This window comes from Haemaphysalis longicornis, unplaced genomic scaffold, assembly GCF_048455015.1.
Source record: "Haemaphysalis longicornis isolate Haplotype H1 unplaced genomic scaffold, Haemaphysalis longicornis Haplotype H1 scaffold_7, whole genome shotgun sequence".
NCBI lineage: Eukaryota > Metazoa > Arthropoda > Arachnida > Ixodida > Ixodidae > Haemaphysalis > Haemaphysalis longicornis.
This window is the reverse complement of record NW_027526422.1, coordinates 139,646,739-139,668,072: the sequence shown is the minus strand read 5'-3', so window position 1 is coordinate 139,668,072 and position 21,334 is coordinate 139,646,739. Positions and strand designations below refer to the sequence as shown.

Below are 21,334 nucleotides of genomic sequence, written 5' to 3'. Positions count from 1 at the left end.
TTGGGTACGTCAACGCAGCAATTTTGGTCTTTCTGCATGTCTGTCTGTCTCTCTGTGACTCGATTCAGCCACCCGGCCAAAGTGAAACAGAAGCTGCGAAATAGTCTTATAGAGCCACAGCCAAATCAGAAGGTCTAATTACGGTGTCAATGTTCGTGCTTGTCAGCATTGTTGAAGAACAACATGATATTACGCAAATATAAAGAACAGAATCAACACATAAGTGATATTAGCAGTGTTCGTTTATTAAGATATTATGAATGCTTGGTTTTTGCGGTTGAAAGTGAAATAGTATATCAAGTGCAGAAAACCGTTGCCTACTGTTGCCCTCGCTAGTAAAGCTCATTACGGCATTTAAGACATCAAGCGGAAACAGCAACGAAAGGTTCAACAAGATAGGTTCCACGTTCCGCTTGAAACGCTTGTGGAGTAGTACACCGTGGTTCCATAAACGTTGTAGTAGAGTGCCTCGATTCACGCGCGTCTCCGCCGTACGGCAGCGCTGGCATCGAGCCACCCTAGTTGGAGCAGTGGAACGCGGTAAATTTAAGTTGACTTGAGCAAACCTCTAGCATGTTGTCTTGGTAGGAACGAGACGGGAGGGGAACCGCATGAGATGCGAGCGGATAGAAAAAAGAGGCATTTACTTGGCAGGGGCGCCAGCCGGCTATCGTCTTTCGTCGACATTTGCAACGGCAGGAGCCGATACGCGGCGTTTTTTTTTTTGTGGGTTCAGATCATTAACTGACAATTGCCCTCGGAATACACATATCTGCTTTCTTTAGGGTCAGTTTCCGTGATCAGGGAAAAGACCGCGCTGCTGGCACACGGAATGATAAGAAAACTGGAAACACACGACCGCTCTTGTGTCCAGTCTGAGAAGAAACTTTTTTTGTCCGTGTGCCAGCTGCGCTGTCTTTCCCCTGATCACATTCAACCAACGATCCCCAGTAGCCACTTTATGCTGTTTCCGTGAATCCTTATTCAACCTAAACATATTCTTATCTCATTCTTACAATAAAGTTTCCGTGCACGTCTTCTGTACTCGTGGCGGTTGCTGTATAACTTTCAGAAGCGAAAAAGAACTATTCTGTGTAAACCTTTGGAAAAAAGCGAAGCCCGTGTATTATTGTGTTGCATGTTAAAGCCGTACCACAAGAAAATTTTGGGCAGCAACATCGCAATAAGATCAGTAAGCCTGGTCTGTGTGGGGAACACAGTTTACATCTACTATCCAGAGATGAAGTCTTTAATCCACTTGACCCCTTCAAGGATGTAGCGGACGTCTGTTGGCAGCATTGGCTGGGCGCACCGCTGAAATAGGAAAGTGGCAATAGCTCAAAGTCTACAAGCCTAAATGTTTCGAGAAGGCTATGGATAAAATGGGTGTTACGTACCCTGTACGCATTCGTGATGTCGTCAACATCGATGTTATGTATCTTCTTGGAAGCCTAAAAAGAGTTGGCAGTAAAACAATGTATGAGACGCTCATTGTCTTGTTTTTAGATCTTACCCGCTTGCAAAGAGTAGTAGTGATTTTTCCAACAGTCTCTTATTCAAACACGTGCAATTTCCAGGTAAGAAGAGGGATTCTACGATGAGGAAGAGTGACCCTAAAGTGATATCATCGATGATAGGTTGCGTGCTTAAGAGATACTGATGAAATGAATATTGTTCCCATTGAAGTATTCAAGTATTCAGGACTAGATCCCCTGCCCTAGTCCATAATAAATGAAGCATAATTGCTACGACGTGTTGAACCCATTATATCCGAATAAATGCCGTTGTAACCTGCTGAGGCACTGCTGCGTTCATACGCAGTACGCAGGCGGTCATGCGATACTTTGTCTCTGCTTGACGCTTTGTCCCCCCCCCCCCCCCAGCGAAAACTGCCAAAGAAGAATGAGCTCTGACACATGTCCCTGTATGTGCCGTCTAATTTTATGGAAACACAAATTCCCATTCCAACATAATTCAGCTGACACACGGCTTACTGGCCACGTCCTACGGGACGTCTTTTCTACACGCTGCTGTGTGTCTGATTTCTATAGTATACCGAGGTTACTTTAGCTAGTGACCATGTGAATACTTTACCGACAGACCTGGTACTGTCTTATGAACAAACCACATGAATTTGGTGCGTTCACAACGTGAAATAAATGCGAAATGAATTTTCAACATGGGTTCTGAACTAAAGCCGGTTCTCTCTGCTGTGTTTTAGACCATGATCACTGTCCTCTTGTACGGAAGTTAGGGCGTTATCACCAGCCTGACTCTTCAAAAATAATCTACATGTTGCGGATAGCAGATTAGGCAGGGGCGGCTGCCGAACCACTTTGAGGTGACGTTTGTATGATGTCACTGAATTTTATTTATCCGATTAGTGGCCTTCTACCAAAGCCACGCCACGAAGCATGACTGCAGGGGTTCAGGCTGGGAGTCTTTTTCCCTCTCACCGTGTTTAGTGGAGCTTCAGTGTTGGTTGATCGTATCACTTCAGTGCTAACGTCCACTTCACACAGCGACGAACGTGTTTCAATAGTGGGCTCTATCGTGTTAGGGCTTACCATATTTCCTCAGTGTAGCACAAAGTTCTAGCCATTTATTTTTATTGCGTTTTTTTTGAAAAAAAAAGTTTTTTAAAGGTGCAATCTGCCTTACTGAATAAGGATAAGCTAGCCTTTTCAACTTCAACAATGTTGTGTTTGGTCTTGGCGGCCCTTGTAAGCTCGCGACAATATAAGGAGGAATCCGCCGTTTTAATTGGGCACAGCCGGAGTAGTAAGTGAAACAGCATTTGTCACTTAAAAACAGCGTAATGGTTGAAACACAAGGAACGCAGCGTGTTTTTTGAATTATGTGTGATTGCGTTCTCATCGGGGCGCAGAGCAAGATTCAAGAACTGTAGTAGTAGCAGTGCAACCTTAGTTAACATTGGGTTCAACGTAAAGCGGTGGCGGGGCCCTTGGAACGTGCAAGGTTCTGGTCATGCCGGTTTTTTGGGTTGCGATTTTAGAGCTCCCCATAGCCAGCTGCCAGCGATATGGGGAGGGGAAAGGAGGGGAAGAACATAGGGAGTGGAAGAGTGTGTCCAGCGCGCCAAGTAACGGCCAGTGAGGGGAGCCGAATCGTGTGGGTGGGTGTGCAGAAGGAGAGCGCGGTGTGCGAAAGTGTGTGTTTCTAAGAGCCACCACATGTGAGCTCCTGCGGAGTAACTGAAAGGTGTGTGGGAGGTAGGTTTCCGTAATGCGCTATACGTTTCTGCCGTGGCGGCTGACTCACTCAGTAACTGAGGCACGGCAGCTACACAGACCGTTCACAGCAGGCTACGGGTTCTTTAAAATAAAAACTGGACTTGGTTTAATGGTCAAATCTTTCTACATGACAGAAAATGCTCTGACAATTACGATACTCTCTAATGAGAAATATGTGCGCAGCGCGGACGGCAGTATTCTCGGTCACGGTTCATGTCGGTTGCTTCTCAGGAAAGCATCGCGTTATCAGCAAACTCACGGTGGCGCGCGGGACGGTGCCGTTATCTCGCAGCTCGTCACCGCCGCCGGCGAGGGCTTCCTTGCAAATCGTGTTTGAACCCCCCGCGAAAATGTAACGTGGTTCGAATGAGCCACGGGCGGAAAAGTAGCGTCTGGCGGTGAAGGCAGTGGGAGAGATGGCTGTCATGATTAAGGGGCAATCCCCCCTTGGGAATAAAGATCACGTGTTATAGCGGAGCCAGAGGCCGACGAAGACGAAGACGATGAAACAGAATGCAAATTTCCCGCAAAGAGGGTAAACGAATGACGAGGTGACGTGATGGAGGCACGTGGAGAAATAACCAAGTGACCCGTGCGGCGGACACGTGCACAGCGAATGCAAGAGGGCCGCGACAACCGGACAAAGGCTATTTAATCTCGGGGCACAGGCCGGGAGAGAGAGAGATCAGAAGAACGCCACAGCAGGAAGGTCAGGCGGCACGAGTCCGAGGAACAAGCCGGGGGTACGAGGCCACGCCATCGACCAGAGCCACGTCAGCCTGGGCCGGAGTGGACCGACGTGGCATCGGCTTCTACTTCCGCGTCGTACCACCAACCTGTGCTTTGGTGGGCCCAGCGGCGACGGTCGGGCGCCTGCGTACAGCGAGCACGCACCGTCAACTAACGCCTTGGTGGTCCCCACGCGGCGACGTTCCCGGAGCTTCCCGATGCTACCGGCTACCATGGCGACGGCCCCGAGGCCAGGGGTTGCTTCCTGCTACGAGGGCTACCACAACGTGTAGCTGAAGAGTGGTCCACCGTGCGACTACCACCCACAACTACGCCGGTACCACCACCACCACCGGCACCGCCGCAGCGGACAACTACGAGTACCAGCGTGTCACGGCCACGCTACGGGTACGACACGTCAGCGCCGGAGATAGCGGTAGGCTCGTCCGCTAGGGACTTGGTATTAAATGACGGTTGTTGTTAGGATTGTTAACATGGACGTTGTATAGACTGGAACTAGAGCGGGTTGCTTTATTAACGAACTTCATTGTAGTGACTTTTGGTTTGGGTTTTTGTTAAAGTTTAGTATTTAGGAATCTCTTTGGTTGAGTTCTTTGCTTGCTTTGTTGTTTATTTTGCTTAGGGGTTGGAGTTGTGCATAATAAATGTGTGCTGTGGTAAATGTGCCAACGATTCTTCCGTGTCCATTCTTCTGAGCTGGTGGAGATGTGCCACAAAAGGTGACAATGACACCATAGCTGCGCGTGTCGCACTTTCCCTCACACCTTCGCCAGCCTCCAGAACAAGCTTCTTTTTCGGACTTCGCATATTGCCCTCCCCCTCACACTTTCGCCACACTTTCATCCTCCATTTTGTTTCTGCCTTACTAGCTCCGTTACAACGCTGAGTCCCTCGCCGTTCCCATCGCCCCCACGAAACCACAGCAGCGGCCGCTGATGTGCTTGCGCACCTCAATTGCTTCCGCTTGTAAGCGAGACAAACGTGGTGGACAGCGGTGTTTCAGCTGGCTGTCCTTGTACACCAGAGCTTGCGTAGTGCAGGAAAAATCACATGACATTGGGCCAGTAGAGTTGCTTACTCTCTATATAACCGTATCATTGGCGAACTGCACCAATAGAACGGAATATAAAGAATATCAGGGACATCGGTGCCGGTCTATGTGATGTTTTTGTGTCTTCTTTCTGCTGTCCCTGCACAGTTTTCAACATTTATAAAGCCATGGTGATCCTGTCCCGCGACTCGCCGCGCTGGCTCAGTGGCTAAGGCATTGGGCTGCTGAGCACGAGGTCGCGGGTTCGATTCCCGGTCGCGGCGGCCGCTTCTCTGATGGGGGCGAAAAGCTCGAACGCCCGTGTGTACGAGATTTCGGCGCACGTTAAAGGAGCCATGAAGAGAAAACCAAAGTTTGTTTTATTCGAAAGATTAGGTGTTTTATAGTACCCTAAGCACTTTCCCGGTAGCAAATGATGCTTTATTCGCTGAGAAATAAGGCAATTTAAGCCAAAATTTTAAATATCCCGCTAAATTGCACATTTCGTGACGTGAACAATGGCGTCATACGAGCGGGTCCATGAAACAGATACTTAGTATGTCGACTCCATATAGCACCCACACGGGGGAATCAAACAGGAACCGGAACTCGTGCCGAAACCGAGACGGCGGCCATTTTAAAAATACTAGTAAAACCTAGTGCACCCGCAGCCCTAGTCATGGAATCACCTGATCCGGAGAGCAAAACTCTCGCCGAGAAGTTCGGCTTGCATTTAACAACCTCACAACACTTGAACGCTCAATGCTTATAAGTGCACGAGCGGCCGGAGTTGTGGGATACGCGGATGGACCGGAAAGCGACCATTCCGCGATAGCCACAACAGACGAACGCCCAGCCGTCGGCACCGCTGCCTCGTCAGCCCCGTCGCGACGGACGAACACAGACTGGACGTATGTGCCGTATTTTTATTACGGTTAATAATAGTTCAATTTCAGTAGCAGTATCGCTTATGCCAGTCGGCCGGTGTCGTGTATAGAAAGCCGTTCGCGCGAGCTCTCTGCTCCGTCCAGAAAGATACGAGCGTCAATGCGCAGTGTGTACGGTTTTTTTCCCCCAAGGTCAGAGCGCTTTGACGGCGATTTGGCCAAGTCGGCTAGGAGCGCCAGCATGTCCCAGGAGTGAGCTAACGTAAGGGTCCCTGCCGTAATCACTTCCTCGGAAATGAAGCGAGCACACTAGTACTTCCTTTAGCTCTCTTTCTCCTCTGTTTGCAAAGTTCACAAAACGTAGCCACTTGCTTCGCCGAGGTTCGTCGTTGTGCAGCACATGAAAGGAGATCTCACCGGCGGTGATGTCGCACTCCCTCGACGCTTTGCCCGTACTACATGGGCATTTCAAAACGCAGCAACGAAATTTCATTGTAAAGTACTCAAACAAACTGAAGTTTTCAGTGGTTGCAAACTGGAAACGAGCTCCTAACAGCAGCAAGCCAACACCATTCCGAAACTTCTGCGACGACTGTCACTATCTCGTCGCTGCTTCCTGTTCCTTACTGCCCTCGTTTCTATTTTTACCTTTGCTGGTTGGCGATATTATGGCCAGCCTCCTGTCAAGAGATTAAGATACCAAGCAAGGTCGCGGCTGTGCGTGCTGGAACGGTTTGTTGGCCCCGAAGAGCCTCGAACCCGAACATCCGTCTGCGCGACGGTGGCGACGGTGAGATGTCGAGTTCGGCTGGCGGTAGTTTTGTTCGCATTGGCATACACTCTTGCGTTTTTATTCGGAACTTCAACCGTTTACTCCACCGTTATTAGTGTCATAAAAGGAATGTGCAGTATGTTCAACGGGCATATAGCTCACTATGCAAACTGGTAAGCCCTGCCTAACTTGCGTTTGCTTTTGCCGGCCTCCGCCAATCGCAGAGCATTCTCGTGTGACATCATAGGTTCTGTTGCGGGAAATGAGCTGGTGGGTCGCATGGTCATTCCCTTTAGCTTATTTGAGCGAAGTTTGTGCTCAAAGTGGTGTCAGTATGGTTCTAACGAGGCAATATTTCGAATGAACCAAACTTGTGTGTTCTCTTCATGGCTCCTTTAAAGATCCCCAGGTGGTCAAAATTAATCTGGAGCCCTCCACTACGGCGCGCCTCATCGCCTGCGTTGCTTCGGTGCATTAAACGATGCAATCAATCCTGTGCCGCGTTTCCGAAAACAATGTTTTATCCGTGTAGTTACTGCTTGTGGGAATGGAAAGGTAGTTTGGGGGGGAGAAATCTTGCTGATTATCTGCGACGAAAACTGACCTTCAAGGGCACGTAGTAACAAATGCGCGGAAGACAAATCTGCAGAATATGTATTGCTAATACGTGCCTATTTATACTCCATAGTCCGAAGATTTTGCGTCACCTTATCCGTCTGTTTTTTTTCCTGCCTAAATACACGCACATTAATTTACGCAGATAAAAATCCTTCGTCAGAAACACCCGAGCGTGTCATAATTTTACCATTCATTACAAATACAGGTGTGGTTTCTCATAACAGAAATTCTCATATTATGCAAGAAGATGTGTTCGTGGAAAACGACATCAATACGGCAATGTGCCTTACCGGATACAAGGTGATCCAAGCATTCGCCATCTTGCGCATGCAGTCTACCACAGATTCTTGGAAACTACGAGATGTCTGGTTACAACAAGAAGAAAAAATTGTTACCAAGACACTCTAAACTTTTCCAGACAGAACGCGTAAATTTACTCACGTTATTAAATTCTTCGCCGACGGCGTAGCACACTCGCCACGACACGCACAGTCGGTCAGCTTCCTTGAAAGAAAGAAAGCCACATGTGAACCGTTTATAGATTACAGGATACGCATGAGCAAATATGAGTATTTGCAGCGCACAGCGGAACACTTGTTTACAAAAAAAGACTGTGGGAGGAAGTCATTGGTACGCGACAATTTGAGTTGATATTTGCTCTAGTCAGTTTCGTGCAAAACGAGCATTAGAGCAGCACCTTGCACGTAAAATGTGACATACAACCGTGTGAGCTTACCTTGTTTTATACACTTTCTTGTTAACACATACGCAATATAACGTTGTTATCTCTTTTTAAGACGTCATTCTTAACCAAACTTCAAATTCACCTACTTCCTGTTTTTGAAGTGGCTAGACTTGAAGGTCACACACCACGTTACGCCTAAAAAACGTCCCAAGACTCACAAGCATTCCTTATGAGGTAGGAATAGGAAAGAAATATTTTGTAAATAAAAGCGGCGGATTTCCCTTTTGAGTGAGTGAGCTGGAAAAAAAAACAAGAACTAATAGATCGCCTATCATCCCCGGGTACCAATTTGACTGGGTCGGTATGCGAGAATTATGGCTGTAAACACACCTAAACAGAAACTATTGAAACGGCCGGGAGCTGCTCAGGGCAGCTGTCATTGTCGTTGGAGAATTATTTTCAGTGGGTATGCGACAATTAAGTTGACGTCACAGCGAACGGCTGTGGCTGAAACGGCTATGGTGAAACGGCTTCGAGCCTATGCCGGCACGTGCCCTTGTCAGTGGCCATTCCAAATACACCGGTTGGCTGTTATGGCCCCACTCGACTTCAACGATTAGTTGCACCAACGTTAAAGCTGACGATATGCCAACCACACTCAAAGCTACAGTACGTCATACTGCATGGGTGTACTGATCGTTGTCGGTTTTTAAGTTTAAGGACACAACGTGTAGGTTCACGTTTAATTAATCAGCTTGAGCCTTGGAAGCGCAGTTGCCTCGAGTAATGCGCGCTCCAGGAGGTGGCCGCTGGATTCCATAGAGCTGGAAATTTTTAAATGTGCTTTTTCGCCTGGTTTTAGTGACACAAACGTGCTTTCTGATTCGCATTAGCTCCATAAAACGCGTTTGGTTGTAAAAAAATATCACCCCAATAAATTCACTTGCAACTGGATTACACAACTTTTTTGAGTTAAATACATATTGGCAAGAGCTACAATTTTTATATATTGAAATTAGCTTTGATAAAGTAAAACAGAAAGGAAGATCATTTGTTAAAATTAAAATGAGCAATGGACTCAATACCGAGCCTTGTGGAACTCCTATATTAACTGTCACAGGGGGTGATGTTGCTGTAGAAATTAAAGCTATTTGTTGCCTGCTTAGTAGACGGATTCGTATCAAAGTTTGGGCAGGACCTGTTATCCCACAACGCTCAAGCTTAATGAAAAGAACGTCATGGTCACTGGTGTCGACTGCTGTCGAGAAATCTTTGAAAACGGCAGCAGCAACGTCACCGCGGTCAATGAAATATTCATTTTTTTTTCTGTGAGGCACGCAGTCTTAATGTTAGTAGATAGGACAGCACAAAAACCAAACTGAGAAAGGGGGAGCAAGCGGAATTTTTATGATGGCGGGAGAGACGGACCTCAATTAGTTTGTTTCAAAAAAAAACCTTATCTGTGAAGAAAAGAATAGTTTTGGGGCGATAATTATCCGCAAACCCCTCGTGAACGTTTTTTAATACAGGAATAATGTTTGCCACTTCCAATGCCTGTAGAAATATGGCGTTTTTAAAAATCCGACTGAATAAGTAACAAAGAATACGTGCCATAAATCGATTTAAAAGTATCATGTTGAATCTATGAATACCTTCTATGCTAGACCCGGTAGCCTTCAATAAAAGGCTCAATTCCTTCACAAAAAGTAGGATTCACAAAAAAAAGATTGACGCCGGTGCAAAAGTGTACTAGAAAATGGGCGCCAGGGACGTTGTGTGCAAAAAGTCTAAAAATGATTGCTAAAAGCATTGGCAATATCTTAAGGTCGGTTAAAAACGAGTCGCCTTAAGCCATTGATATAGTGGACTTATGCTGGGTAGGAATAGTCAGAAATTCATCAAATAGTATCCATTTTTAAAATTTGTTACCACATGCCACACGTATTACATTCATGGTCGCAGTAGCAGCGTTTGGCTGCTTTCAAAAGCCAAGACAGAATCTGGAAGTAATGTTCACAACGTTGTTCAAGATAGGAATTTAAAATTTTACCATTCCTTGTTTTTATATGGGTTATCTTTTTTAGCAAGGCTAGAAGAAGGGAGTAGCGCGTGCCTCGTGGCGACCGCCCAGCCTCCTTCTCACGCAGTGGCTTCAGCAAAAAACAACAACAAATCAGCGCTGTCGTCAAGCGTTAACGCACCTGTAAAAAAGCTCCAGTGCTAATGCTAAAGTTGAAGAGCTACCTTGCTTGGGAGGGCTCCCCGAGGCCCCCGCACCCTCGAGAGTTCATTACGGATAATTGGGCATGGCTACAAGTGTGCAACTTGTTACTGAGACGACTTGTAGATTGCGTCACCGCTGCCTTGAGTCGATGACTAAGAGCTGGAGGAAGTCTACAATGCCGAGGATGACTTTGCATCCATTACTCGCCGCGAAGAAGACGATGACCTCTCCGATGCATATGACGATTACTAACGCCGAAACTATGCAAGTAAACAATGACACCGAAGCTTACCTATGTGTGGGGCAATGCTCACCCACAACAGCTTCACTGGTGAGGGTGAGCATTGCCCCAAGCTTGAGCAAGCTTGAGAGATTGATTACGAGGTTTAACGTGCCGACGCTACGCACCCGGTGTGGCGCGCCGCAGTGGAAGGCGCAAAATATTTTGGCCACCTGGGGATCTCTAACGTGTGCCAAAATCTCAAACACAGAGGCCTTTTGCATTTTGCCTCCATCAAAAACTAGCTGCCGCCGCGGCGGGCAATCGAGGTAAGGGAAAGGCCCTGTCTGCCTCCGCCCCCGCTGGCACTCTTCCGTGTCGCTCGTGTTTCGGGTTTCTTTTAGAGGTGGGCTTTGCTGTTCTTGGTTCTTTTACTTTTCCGGTGGGCTCTTGGTGATTAGTACTGCGACTATCAGCCGTAACGCACATTTAGCTGTACCAACACCTTTCGTCGCAAAAAATAGACTCGCAAAACAAGCAAAAAATAAAACAAGAGCCCGAAAACAATGAAAATCCGGGAAAGACACATCAACATAGATATGCAGCACTTGCACGTAATGCTCAGCTGCGACAATGCAGAAAGAAACTAGCTGCAGATAATTTGAATGGCTGGACGGCTGAAACCGTCCCCCTTCCGCCGCGTTACAATGTTCAGCCGTAGCGCACTTTTCGCCGTAGTGAGACTATCCGCCGTGTTACGACGCTCACCCGTAATGCACTCCTCGCTGTAATGTGACTGTCCACCGTAGTGAGATACACCTTTCTATTCGTAAGCTTTTTTACTCCTGGCTCGTGAACGGAGCTTTTGCTTAGCAATCTGATGCAGGTTGACTATTCTCTGTGTGTCTATATAATTTTAGCTGCTCATAAATGTAACGGGGCGTAAATCGAAGCTCCTCTACCTCTTAGCTGTTCTGCCTTTATTCACTCAGTTCGTCCTGATTTGATCAAATCATTAAGCGCCGACTGAGTGTCCAATATGCTTTTGGGAAGATTTGGTGACCAAGCTGCATTTCTAAGAGTGCCTTATCATATGCATTAGGCCCGACACCGGTAGTAGTCAGACGATGTTAACACCATTTGGGACATCTTAACTTTCGGCGCATTGTTATCGCAAAATTTTTCTTTTAGATGCGACGCATCTCTTTGACTCGCCTTGTCCCTCCATCCATCCGTAGTCCGCACGCCTCTCCCCCTTGCTCCTCGCCACGCCAGCTGCGCGGTAACGCCGCTCTCACCGCAGCGCCATCTTGCGTTAGCGCTCGCTCCCCTCGCCATGCCAGCTGTGCGTCAGCGCGCGTTAGCGCTCGGTTAACACATGCGCATGCGCTACTCTCTCTCCTACCCCTCACCGTTAACGCGCGGTACATATAAACGCGATAACTGCGCCGCTCCGCTCAGTCGCTCCACCGCCGCCGCTCCGATGACATCCGATGCCCACCGATGATTTGAATGGAGACTAACAGGTCTGCTACCGCGATGGTCGGCGCAACCGTAACAAGCACCGCCCAGATGCATTGCATCACCCCATGGTTCCCCCCCGCGGAAAGATGTGGTCAATTTTTCGATGAGTCAGTGTTCAGGATCACACGTAAGTTCTCCTCGTTTGTTCACGCCCTCGCACGCATTGCCTGCTTCTCTTTCAGCGAAAACTTGAACTGGGAACTTGATAATGTATTTCTGTTTGATAAAAGTAATAACAGTATTATTCCATTTTTAGATAAAGTGGCTCATGGTCCAGTCAAGGCTAACGAAGGCGATAAAAGAGGCGAGGGCGTTTAAAATCTCATGTGTAGGAATACATCTGAGGGGATTTATTTTAGGTATTTTATATTCGCTTTAAAGTAAATACACAAAGACATTAAAAATGTACCTACATCAAATTTCTAGCAGGATTTCTGAAGAAATTCATTACCGTGCCCAAGGGTGATTCATTTTAAAGCTCTTCAGGGCACTTTCTGAAGAATACGAGTTTGTCTAGCTACAAGAAATGGATTTCACAATTACCTTGACAAACTACTGTGTGTCAAGCAATAACACCTTTGTCTGGCAAAGATTACACTTGGAAAGTTCGCTGCTTCAAAGCCTTTCGATGTTAGAAACGGCCGCGATGCACGTCATAGAACCAAACTACCTAACAACGTTCGAGGCGTGTAACAGTCGGCTAACACTGCAGTGTTAGCCGACCACCTCGTTTTCGTGGCGCTCTTACTATTCTTTCTTGAAATCGAATGGAGGACTCAGATTAGGCAGACATGGTAAGCAAGCACAATGTTCAGTATTCGTTCCTAGACTGTCAGCATCCTGCTGCCCTGCTGGGTGGTGGAATTGTGTGCTCGGTTCAACAAATGCAAAAATCTTTTTTGACTATGCTGTACATTCAAACTTGGGGATACTGCTTGTCAATGAATGCAAATGTTTGCGGTTCGCACGCCTTTACATGTTCAAGCGGGTCCTTGTACAACTCATTGTGCAGATACTAATATTCGCAATATGGCTTTTGCTTTGCTTTAAGATATTGCTCAAGGTTTTAAGTTACACAAATTATTCCAAGATACTTCGGGCAATTTATTCTATAGCGGCACTAAATTTCACCTTGTCGATTCGTTGGTACGACTTGATTTATTAGGCCCACCACCGAATTACTGTGTGCTCCCACGCCGTTTACTTGATGTAAATGTTCTATTGGATGCTGTTTTTGTAAAAAGGAATACGCGAAGCTGTATTCCTCTCGGCAACCCCTAAAGATGTTCCTTAGTCATGAACTTCCTAACGTGTAAACCAACTGCGCGGAGTCTACCTTCTGTATAGGTTGTTGCACGAACATATCAATTCAAAACAAAAACCTGCTGGGGAACACCGACATGCATTCTACAAGATTCATAAAGCAAATTTTCTGATGAAGAGACGAGAAATGCCGGCCACACAGCGCTCTGCGGTGGGTGTTCCAATTTGTGTGATGGCAGCCTTATGCGCAAATTGTTTGTATATAATACTGTCATGCAACTCCCCCGCCCATCGTACTGGTGTGGAAAATATGCGCACTCTTTAAACAGCGTTAGTTTCTATCCACATGTATAGTCTTGTATTGCGACATATTTCACTGCTGGTGTGTTTTTTTTTGTCACGACATCAAAACCGAATATCTAAGTTCTGTCTTCTTCTTTCCACTATAGTAGCCGTCATCTACTCGAAAACTCAAAATACGCACACGAAAGCCCCACCTGACGAAAGAAGATCATTTTGAATTAATGATAGTTTGAAACAAACGCTCACGTGAATAATGGACGGCCTCACGTTCAGCCTTATAATATCGGACTTGCACTTGAACATCATCTCGGTGGTTACCGTGAGCGCTTTCGCCCGGTCCCGCGGGTCTGCAACGTCAAAGACATTGTTAAAACCATGCGACAAAAGTCTAGGCATGGCTCTTTGGGTCACTAAATCAAGGCGCTGTGGACTGGTATTGTGCCTATAACGGCAGAATACAGAACGAATTTGCTCATTCAACGCCATACAATAATTCGAGTCGCACTGCGTTACACTATCGCAGCTCATATTGGGTTGTGGTAGTTCTATTGAATATCGAATATGAAACGCGTCATCGCAATGGTACTCACAAAACAAAAAAATTATCTGTGCTTCCAAAATGGCGCCTAACACGTGCTGATATTTTTGGCTTATATCCGTGATATTAGGTGGTGAAAATCTTGTGCAAAAGATGCTAAACGTACTGTGATGGTAATGGAACCTCAAATAAAAAATCATCGACTCCCTAGTGTAGGCAGATTCAGAAAGCATGCCAGCGCACAAAAAGTTGCGAAGTGATTGAATGGCATGGCTTTGAAATGCAAAGTAACCTGCGGCTTCGCACAATACGGTTTATCTAAACAGTAGGATGACAAGGTCATTAACTGTGAAATAACTGGCATCTACGGCCGACGCCAGCGGGGTGTGGCATCACCAACTGCATTGAACACTGCTTTAGAGATTTACTATCAGAAGAAACGGGACGACAGGCAACCATCATCCTATATCTACTTGTACGCCACAAGTGTCAATACTCGCACCAACTCTTTTTAGCCTTATTAAGGAAAAACGTTCAATCAAATTTGACAACATACCTTACCGCCCTTGCACCATATACGCGTAAGCCATCAGCCACTAGGGCGTAAAAGGTAAGCCCGGCAACGAGGGTTACCCTCTCCACCAGGGATTGCACACACAAAATTCAGTGCCATACCACTCCGTGAGGGCGGATGGCCAGCGGAACTGTTTGTATGCTACTACACCTCAAACGAGCAACTAGTCCACCCGTTGTTACACCGGACTACCATAAGAACATGATGACGTACTCCCGCTGTTGATTGTTACGCACGCGGAAGCGAGGTCCCTAAAACCATCAACGATTTCCCACATCAGAAGCGACGCTGCATTGGTTGGCGACAACCATCCGCTCAACCGTGCTGCCTCGGCGGGAAAGCGTTCAGCGGGAATGTAGCCACGCAAACGTCTTGCAGTTTTCGCCTCGCGGTATCCGGTGTACCGACGAGCATCGCGTTTACGCTTGATGTTAGTAGCCCGGTCGTTATTGCTGGCCTCTTCTTGCCGTCGTCGTGGCCATTTCAGCATCTGCTCAATGGGCCACTCTATACCCATACTTATGACGCTAGGCGATGTATAACGACACCGTTAAAGGAGCCATGCAGAGAAAACACAACTTTGGTTCATTTAAAAAATTGCCTCGTTATAATCGTACTGACACCACTTTTAACGCCAACTTCGCTCAAATAAGCTACATAACTAGAAAACAGGGAATGGCCATGCGACCCACTAGCTCATTTCCCGAAACAGAACCTATGATGTCTTACCAAACAGCTCTGCGATTGGCGGCAAAAGCAAACGCAAATTAGGCAAAGCTTGTAAGCATGCCGAACGAGCTATTTGCGCTTAAATTTAGGGCACATTTTTTTAAAGCCCTAAGAATGGTGGGACAAACAGTGTAAGATACGAAAGCAAACGTAAACATAGAAGTACCGATGCGTATGCTGCTGTTGGGAATGCGCGCACTATGCTTGGTTTAGCTGCACAGGACTGCGGGACTTTGGGGTTGTTTCTTACGACACTGGCCGATTGACGCAAGCAGAGATGTTTTACGTGACCGTATTTGTCGAGCGAGCACTATGTTTTACGAAGCGATTGCCTCTATTAACAAAACAAGCCAGGTACCAATAGTCCGTTCACAAACAAGCCAAATGCAGAAAACGTCTTGCCGTGGTGTGGTGGCGCCGTATAGGTTCACTAATGGTAAACAAGACCCTGTGATGTAATTGCAGACCATGAAAACGCACGCTTTAGCAGTAAAATCAAAATTTTAACCTAAAATAATAAATTTCTCAGTGAATAAAGCATCCCTTGTTTTTTGACAAGCGCTGGGAGCACTATAAAACGCAAAATCTTTCGAAGAACACATGCGTTGGTTTTGTCTTCATGGCTCCTTTAAGAGGCACTCACATTGACGGGGAGCCAATAGCGAGACAGCGCAGTTGGCCGAAGGAAGGGGATGAGCCGAAGGGAGGAAGGGAGTACGGGGTGGCACTTCTTGGTCTGCGGACGAAAAAAAAAACTACAATGCCAACCTGCAACAGCTACGCGGTTAAAGCGAATACATATCTTGAACTCGTGCAGATTGAGTTCTGTCAAGAGCTGAGTATGTCTGGTTGGGGAAAGCCGATACACAAGAGCAAAAGAGCGTTCGCTGGTCCCGCTTGAGATTGGCGGCAGCCATCTACCAAGTAAATTAGGATATGAATACTTGATCGTACGTGCCATAAATAGAACCGCAGCAACGCAAGGTGCAATAGCACGCTGAAACAAATTCACCAAGTGAATCACATAAATTAACCGATGAAGTCGGCAAATGCCTACAGGACCACGAATTTTGGTATGCCACAGATGCTGCGGTACATTTAAGGAATATGCGCGTCTAATGTATATACGACGCAAAGGCAACACAGCGCGGTAACATGATTGTAGCACTGCGAACTTACCCGCACTCATGCCTCGCTGTGCCGAAATGTGCTTCCACAGGCCCGATCGCACGAACTAGTACGCACGACACAATAGATGATACGACGGAAGCTCACCATGAAGCACAATATCGCAGGCTCACGATGGCGAACAAGGCTTAATTATATTTGGACAATAATTTCTCTTTAGCGCATCTCCGCTCTCTGACCACACCGTTTACTACTGGGCTCTTATACCGGGCATGCCTTTACGATATAGGCACTGCAATATGCTCCCCGCAATGACCAAATAGAGAACATTACATTAAACATGTCTGTAGTAATTCCTGTAATCAAGTCATATGACTGACGCCTTGAAATAGAAAACCTAGGCCAAGCGCGGATGCTGTTACTCCGTTGCGGCATTACAAACCACTAGATCCATAAGCTCAGAGGTTCATTCCGCTTCCTAGTTTGCAGACGCTACCCTAACATTTACGTAAATATTGGGAATGCCCGACGCCTCAACATTCCCCGCACTGCCTCCAGCGATCCATCCTTTATGCTGAAATTCCACCAAGCGGCCGCAGGCCCATACGGTGACTTGTTCTCTTCCCGAATGCTCTGAGAGTCTGGGATTATCGCGAATGCTTTATGCTCTTCAGCCTCAGTGAACTCTTTACTATTCAACCAACACGTTAGCTGCATGTTACAAGCAATCGCTCGACGTGGTCTATAATTGTTGAAATAAAGGTGTTTCTGCGGAAACGCGTTATTAGTAAATCCATCTTCCAAACACGCCGTCAGCTGCACGAAACGAGCTTTCATTTTTAAGATGTACAAAAACTCAAACTTCAAAGTACTCACTCAGTGGTGACCCGCACCACCGCATCTGCTGAACACAGCAGACCAACGGTGACATAATCAGCACAAGAAAGATGACCGTAAAAACTAACGCCATCAAGAAAAGGTAGCTCTTATAATATACAGTTCAAACGATTCGGTTGATTCTAGGGCTCTAGTAAAGCTCATATGTCTGTGAGTTTCGGAAAACACAAATTCAGTGAAATGTTCCTACTTTAAAGGTCCGTTCCTGCAGGTGTACCAAGAGTGGGCAGCCGAATGAAGCTTTACTGAAACTGAATCCATTTCCTACGTTAATCGATCACGCTCGTGAATCTCGGCCAATATTCTAACTCCGTCAAGCCCGTGTCTCACTGCGCTTTTGTTTTCGCTTTTTCGGTTTTTATGAGTGACAGCCGCTCCCGTTTCCGAAAGAGTTGTCCAGTCTGTGCACGCCTTGACAACAGGCCTACAAAATGCTAAATTAACTGCAAAGTGCGTTTGTTAAAGCAACCTACCCTACTTTTAATATAAGTCTTCTGTGTAAAAGAGGAAAGCGCAGTAACAGAAACATACAGAAGAATGATTGATGCTTTATGTACAACAAGCGGGAAAGTGGGGTTAGAACTTGTCGTGAGCGATGCCTAGAACTAATATGGCATGGTCTTTGTTCCGGAAGAACTGACACAGATTGACCGGTATAACGTGTTTGTTGTTAAAAAGAATGGCGTACCCCCAATGCATGCTTTTGGTGTTGTTTGGTGGCAGCTTTCGCTCTTACTGAGATTCACCAAGGAAAAGCTAGATTAGCCCGAAGGCAATGGGAAAACAGTTTCTTAATGAAAAAATTTATGAAGGACGTCATGAATTCACAACGAGAATAACAGTTGTAGTAATCTGTTTTTCAATAATTTATTATTCTGCGAAGCGGACTCCCCCTTTACCGCCGAGCACTAGACTTCAAGCGGTAAGCAGATCATTTTTCTGTAGGTTATTAGGCTGCCATCGCTAGCCTCGTCTCCCTGGGCTGCCTCGTCCGTATGCGAACTACCACAGCTCCTTTTTTTCAAAAGCAACAATAGAATTTCAAGCATGAGCCACTAACGTGAGGACAATTGAATAGATGCGTGCAGTGTCTTCACAAATTACAAAAGCCGATGGTAGCCATCGCTTTTAATGCTAACGCCATTCCTCCTGTTCTCCTCGGGCTTGGAATGACCGCCCTTCTCTTCTATCATGACAAAGACCTGCCGCGTTTTCCCCGATCGCATTATGACAACCGGCAGATTAAGGAGGGGGTAGTAGTTTGTCCGTCCGCGTACACCACTATTCTGTTCGGTGAAACGACGGCGACGATACACACAAACGACAATGGGCAATGTACGAATAACAAAAATATTGACCTCTGCAATCGATCCATGGGACTCCTTGGACCTACGACAGGTGCACCTCTGAAGTTTCAAAGCATGTACCGGTGGATCAAGCAGAAAAAATACGTATCGCTCTAAGGAAATGAGATTGTGAACGAAGGCACGCTTCTAAGCCAGCGGGTAAGGTATGCACATGGTTTGTGTGCGTGTGCGTGTGCGGGTGCGGGTGCGTGCGTGCATGCGTGCGTGCGTGTGTGTGTCTGTGCGCGTGCGCGTGCGTGTGTGTGTGTGTGTGTGTGTGTGTGTGTGTGTGTGTGTGTGTGCGTCGACGTGACGGACTTATTTACCAAAAAAATACGAGGTTGACAGGAAAACGTGGCAGCAATCCAACCTGATGATCCTGAATTAGCAACACCACATGCACGAAATTTTAAGCGAAAGAGTAGCCATATTAAAACTAATGAATAGGTTCCTCGACAGAAAACTATTATTCTCCTTTCGTTGCTCGAAACAGTCCATTGTTATTCCAGGTTTAGGCTGCTTAGCGTAAATACATATAAATACGTATATCGCAACATAGGTAAAAGAGGATAAATAAATAAATAAATAATAAAATAAATAAATAAATAAATACATAAATAAATAAAAACATAAATAAAAAATAAAAAAATAATTAAATAAATAAATTAATTAATTCATACATTATAATTAAATAAAATTATAAATAAATAAACCTTTTTATATCAAATACCCTTTGTTGACACAGTCTATACGCTTTTATATCCCGACTAAATATCTGCCGTTGTTCTGTTCAACACAAGCATCTGTGGCTTACGGAGAATGCCTAATAAAAGAAAATATCGAATACCGAATGTTCATAGTACATCTTAAACCTGAAGCTTCGAAATACAATAACTGGTTTATATTTATTGCAAAAAATTCAATACCAGTTCTATGGCAGAATGTGCCTTTTCTGTCGAAACTAAGAACCTCATAAGAGGAACGGCATGAGCAACAAAAGTAGTTAAAATCAATAGTGTTTTAAGATTTAGGCAAGAAAAAAATACACGAGAAGGCACATATGCGCGAGTCATTAAGAAAATCAGGCAAAAGTAGATCTGCAACGACACCTTTTGAACAATATCCGAGGGTTATTGGCCTCCGCATGTTCTTGTTTAAGGTAGTTGTTGGAACTACGTCTTTTTTGTGTTAGGTAGTTACAGACACAAAACTAAATGTGTAGATCTGTGAATAATAAAAGTGGTAATGAAATATTGCCTCCGATGCAAGCAAATATGGCGCTACTTTACACCCGAGTCCTGTTCGTATGACTACACAGCGCGGGGACTGGGGATGGGGTGCGTTTGCAACATTTTGTATTTTTCAGCCCAATTACAGGACAATGTGGAGTATTTCTAGCGCGGACTCAAATAAATGGCTAAGGTTTTGCACGTCCAAGCCAAGGTATTGCAACTGAAAGAAAGGAATACGCAGAGTGTTTAGTGACAATTTGCCATTGCTTCAGATGTGGCAGTATGCCGGTGAGCTATATCTACTGAATGTTTGTATTTGTTCTTTCGCTTCCGGTGACGAGTGGAAGCCTTCGATCACCCCGCAGCATTCTTTGGCGATCCGTCCAAATAAAAGTCGGCCGCCTACCTAATGATCTTTCACCATTGCCGCCAATCCCAGCCACCGGTATGTACGGTGCAGCGATGGTAATCAGAATTCAAACGCGTCCTTTCATGGAATTGGGACCTGTCGCAGAAAGCCGGAGTGATTTTGTCGGCCAGGGGATGCAGAGGCGGCAGCAACTGAACCTGAGCAGAACATTCAGGGAGTCTGACAAACTTCGCCCATGGCGGCAACTGCTGCAGTACCGCCGGCTGATCAAAACTACAGGCTTTCTCCTGGCAGGCAGTCCTCACTGTAATTTAAGGTGGCCGGCCTTCATTTTGGTCAGGCAAATCGAAAGAATGCCTGCAAGAAAACGTTCAGACAACGATGTGCAGAAAAATTTTTCAGGGGATTATTAATATATATATATATATATATATATATATATATATATATATATATATATATATATATATATATATATATATACTATATATATATATTTCCCTGATGCAAGCTGCTTCAACGCTTCGTTGCTACTCTGAAGAAACGAAGTGATGAAGCATCTTGCACCAGGGAAAACTCAGGAAGGACGGGGGGGACGGCCTAGCCCAATTATTTCCCGAAATTCTTGAATCGCTTCTCGCCTTTACGCGCGTTAAGAAAGGGGTGTATCGAACAAAACATGATTGGTGGACATATTTGGTGTAGTGCGTGCACACCACAGGAAACGTTTGCTGGGACGAAGCGTATCGTACGTTCTGCGATACCAATATCTGCAGCAGAGAACACATCAACAGTGTAATTATCTTCGACAAACGTACACCAGCTTGTTATGATGACATATTTAGCACCGTGGTGGAGCTGCTCTGTGCTGCACAGAGAAATGTTTCGGCAACAAGGCATGCATCCTACTGTAGGGAAATTGTTTTCCGATCGCAAGTCTCGCCCTGATGCCAACAATATTTTGTTTTCTACAGCAACGTACAGGTAGCT

General features: G+C 45.9%; 1 protein-coding gene across 1 annotated transcript; it reads right to left on the bottom strand.

The window, feature by feature from the left end:
• Positions 1-930: 930 nt before the first annotated feature.
• Positions 931-17,430, bottom strand: LOC144146576 (uncharacterized). The gene is made up of 5 exons (XM_077678519.1): positions 17,376-17,430; positions 13,777-13,877; positions 7,753-7,815; positions 7,602-7,676; positions 931-1,314 (listed from the first exon to the last, which is right to left on the bottom strand). The coding sequence occupies exons 1-5, from the start codon at positions 17,428-17,430 to the stop codon at positions 1,231-1,233; spliced, it is 378 nt and encodes a 125-aa protein (XP_077534645.1). The 3' UTR covers positions 931-1,230.
• Positions 17,431-21,334: the final 3,904 nt, after the last annotated feature.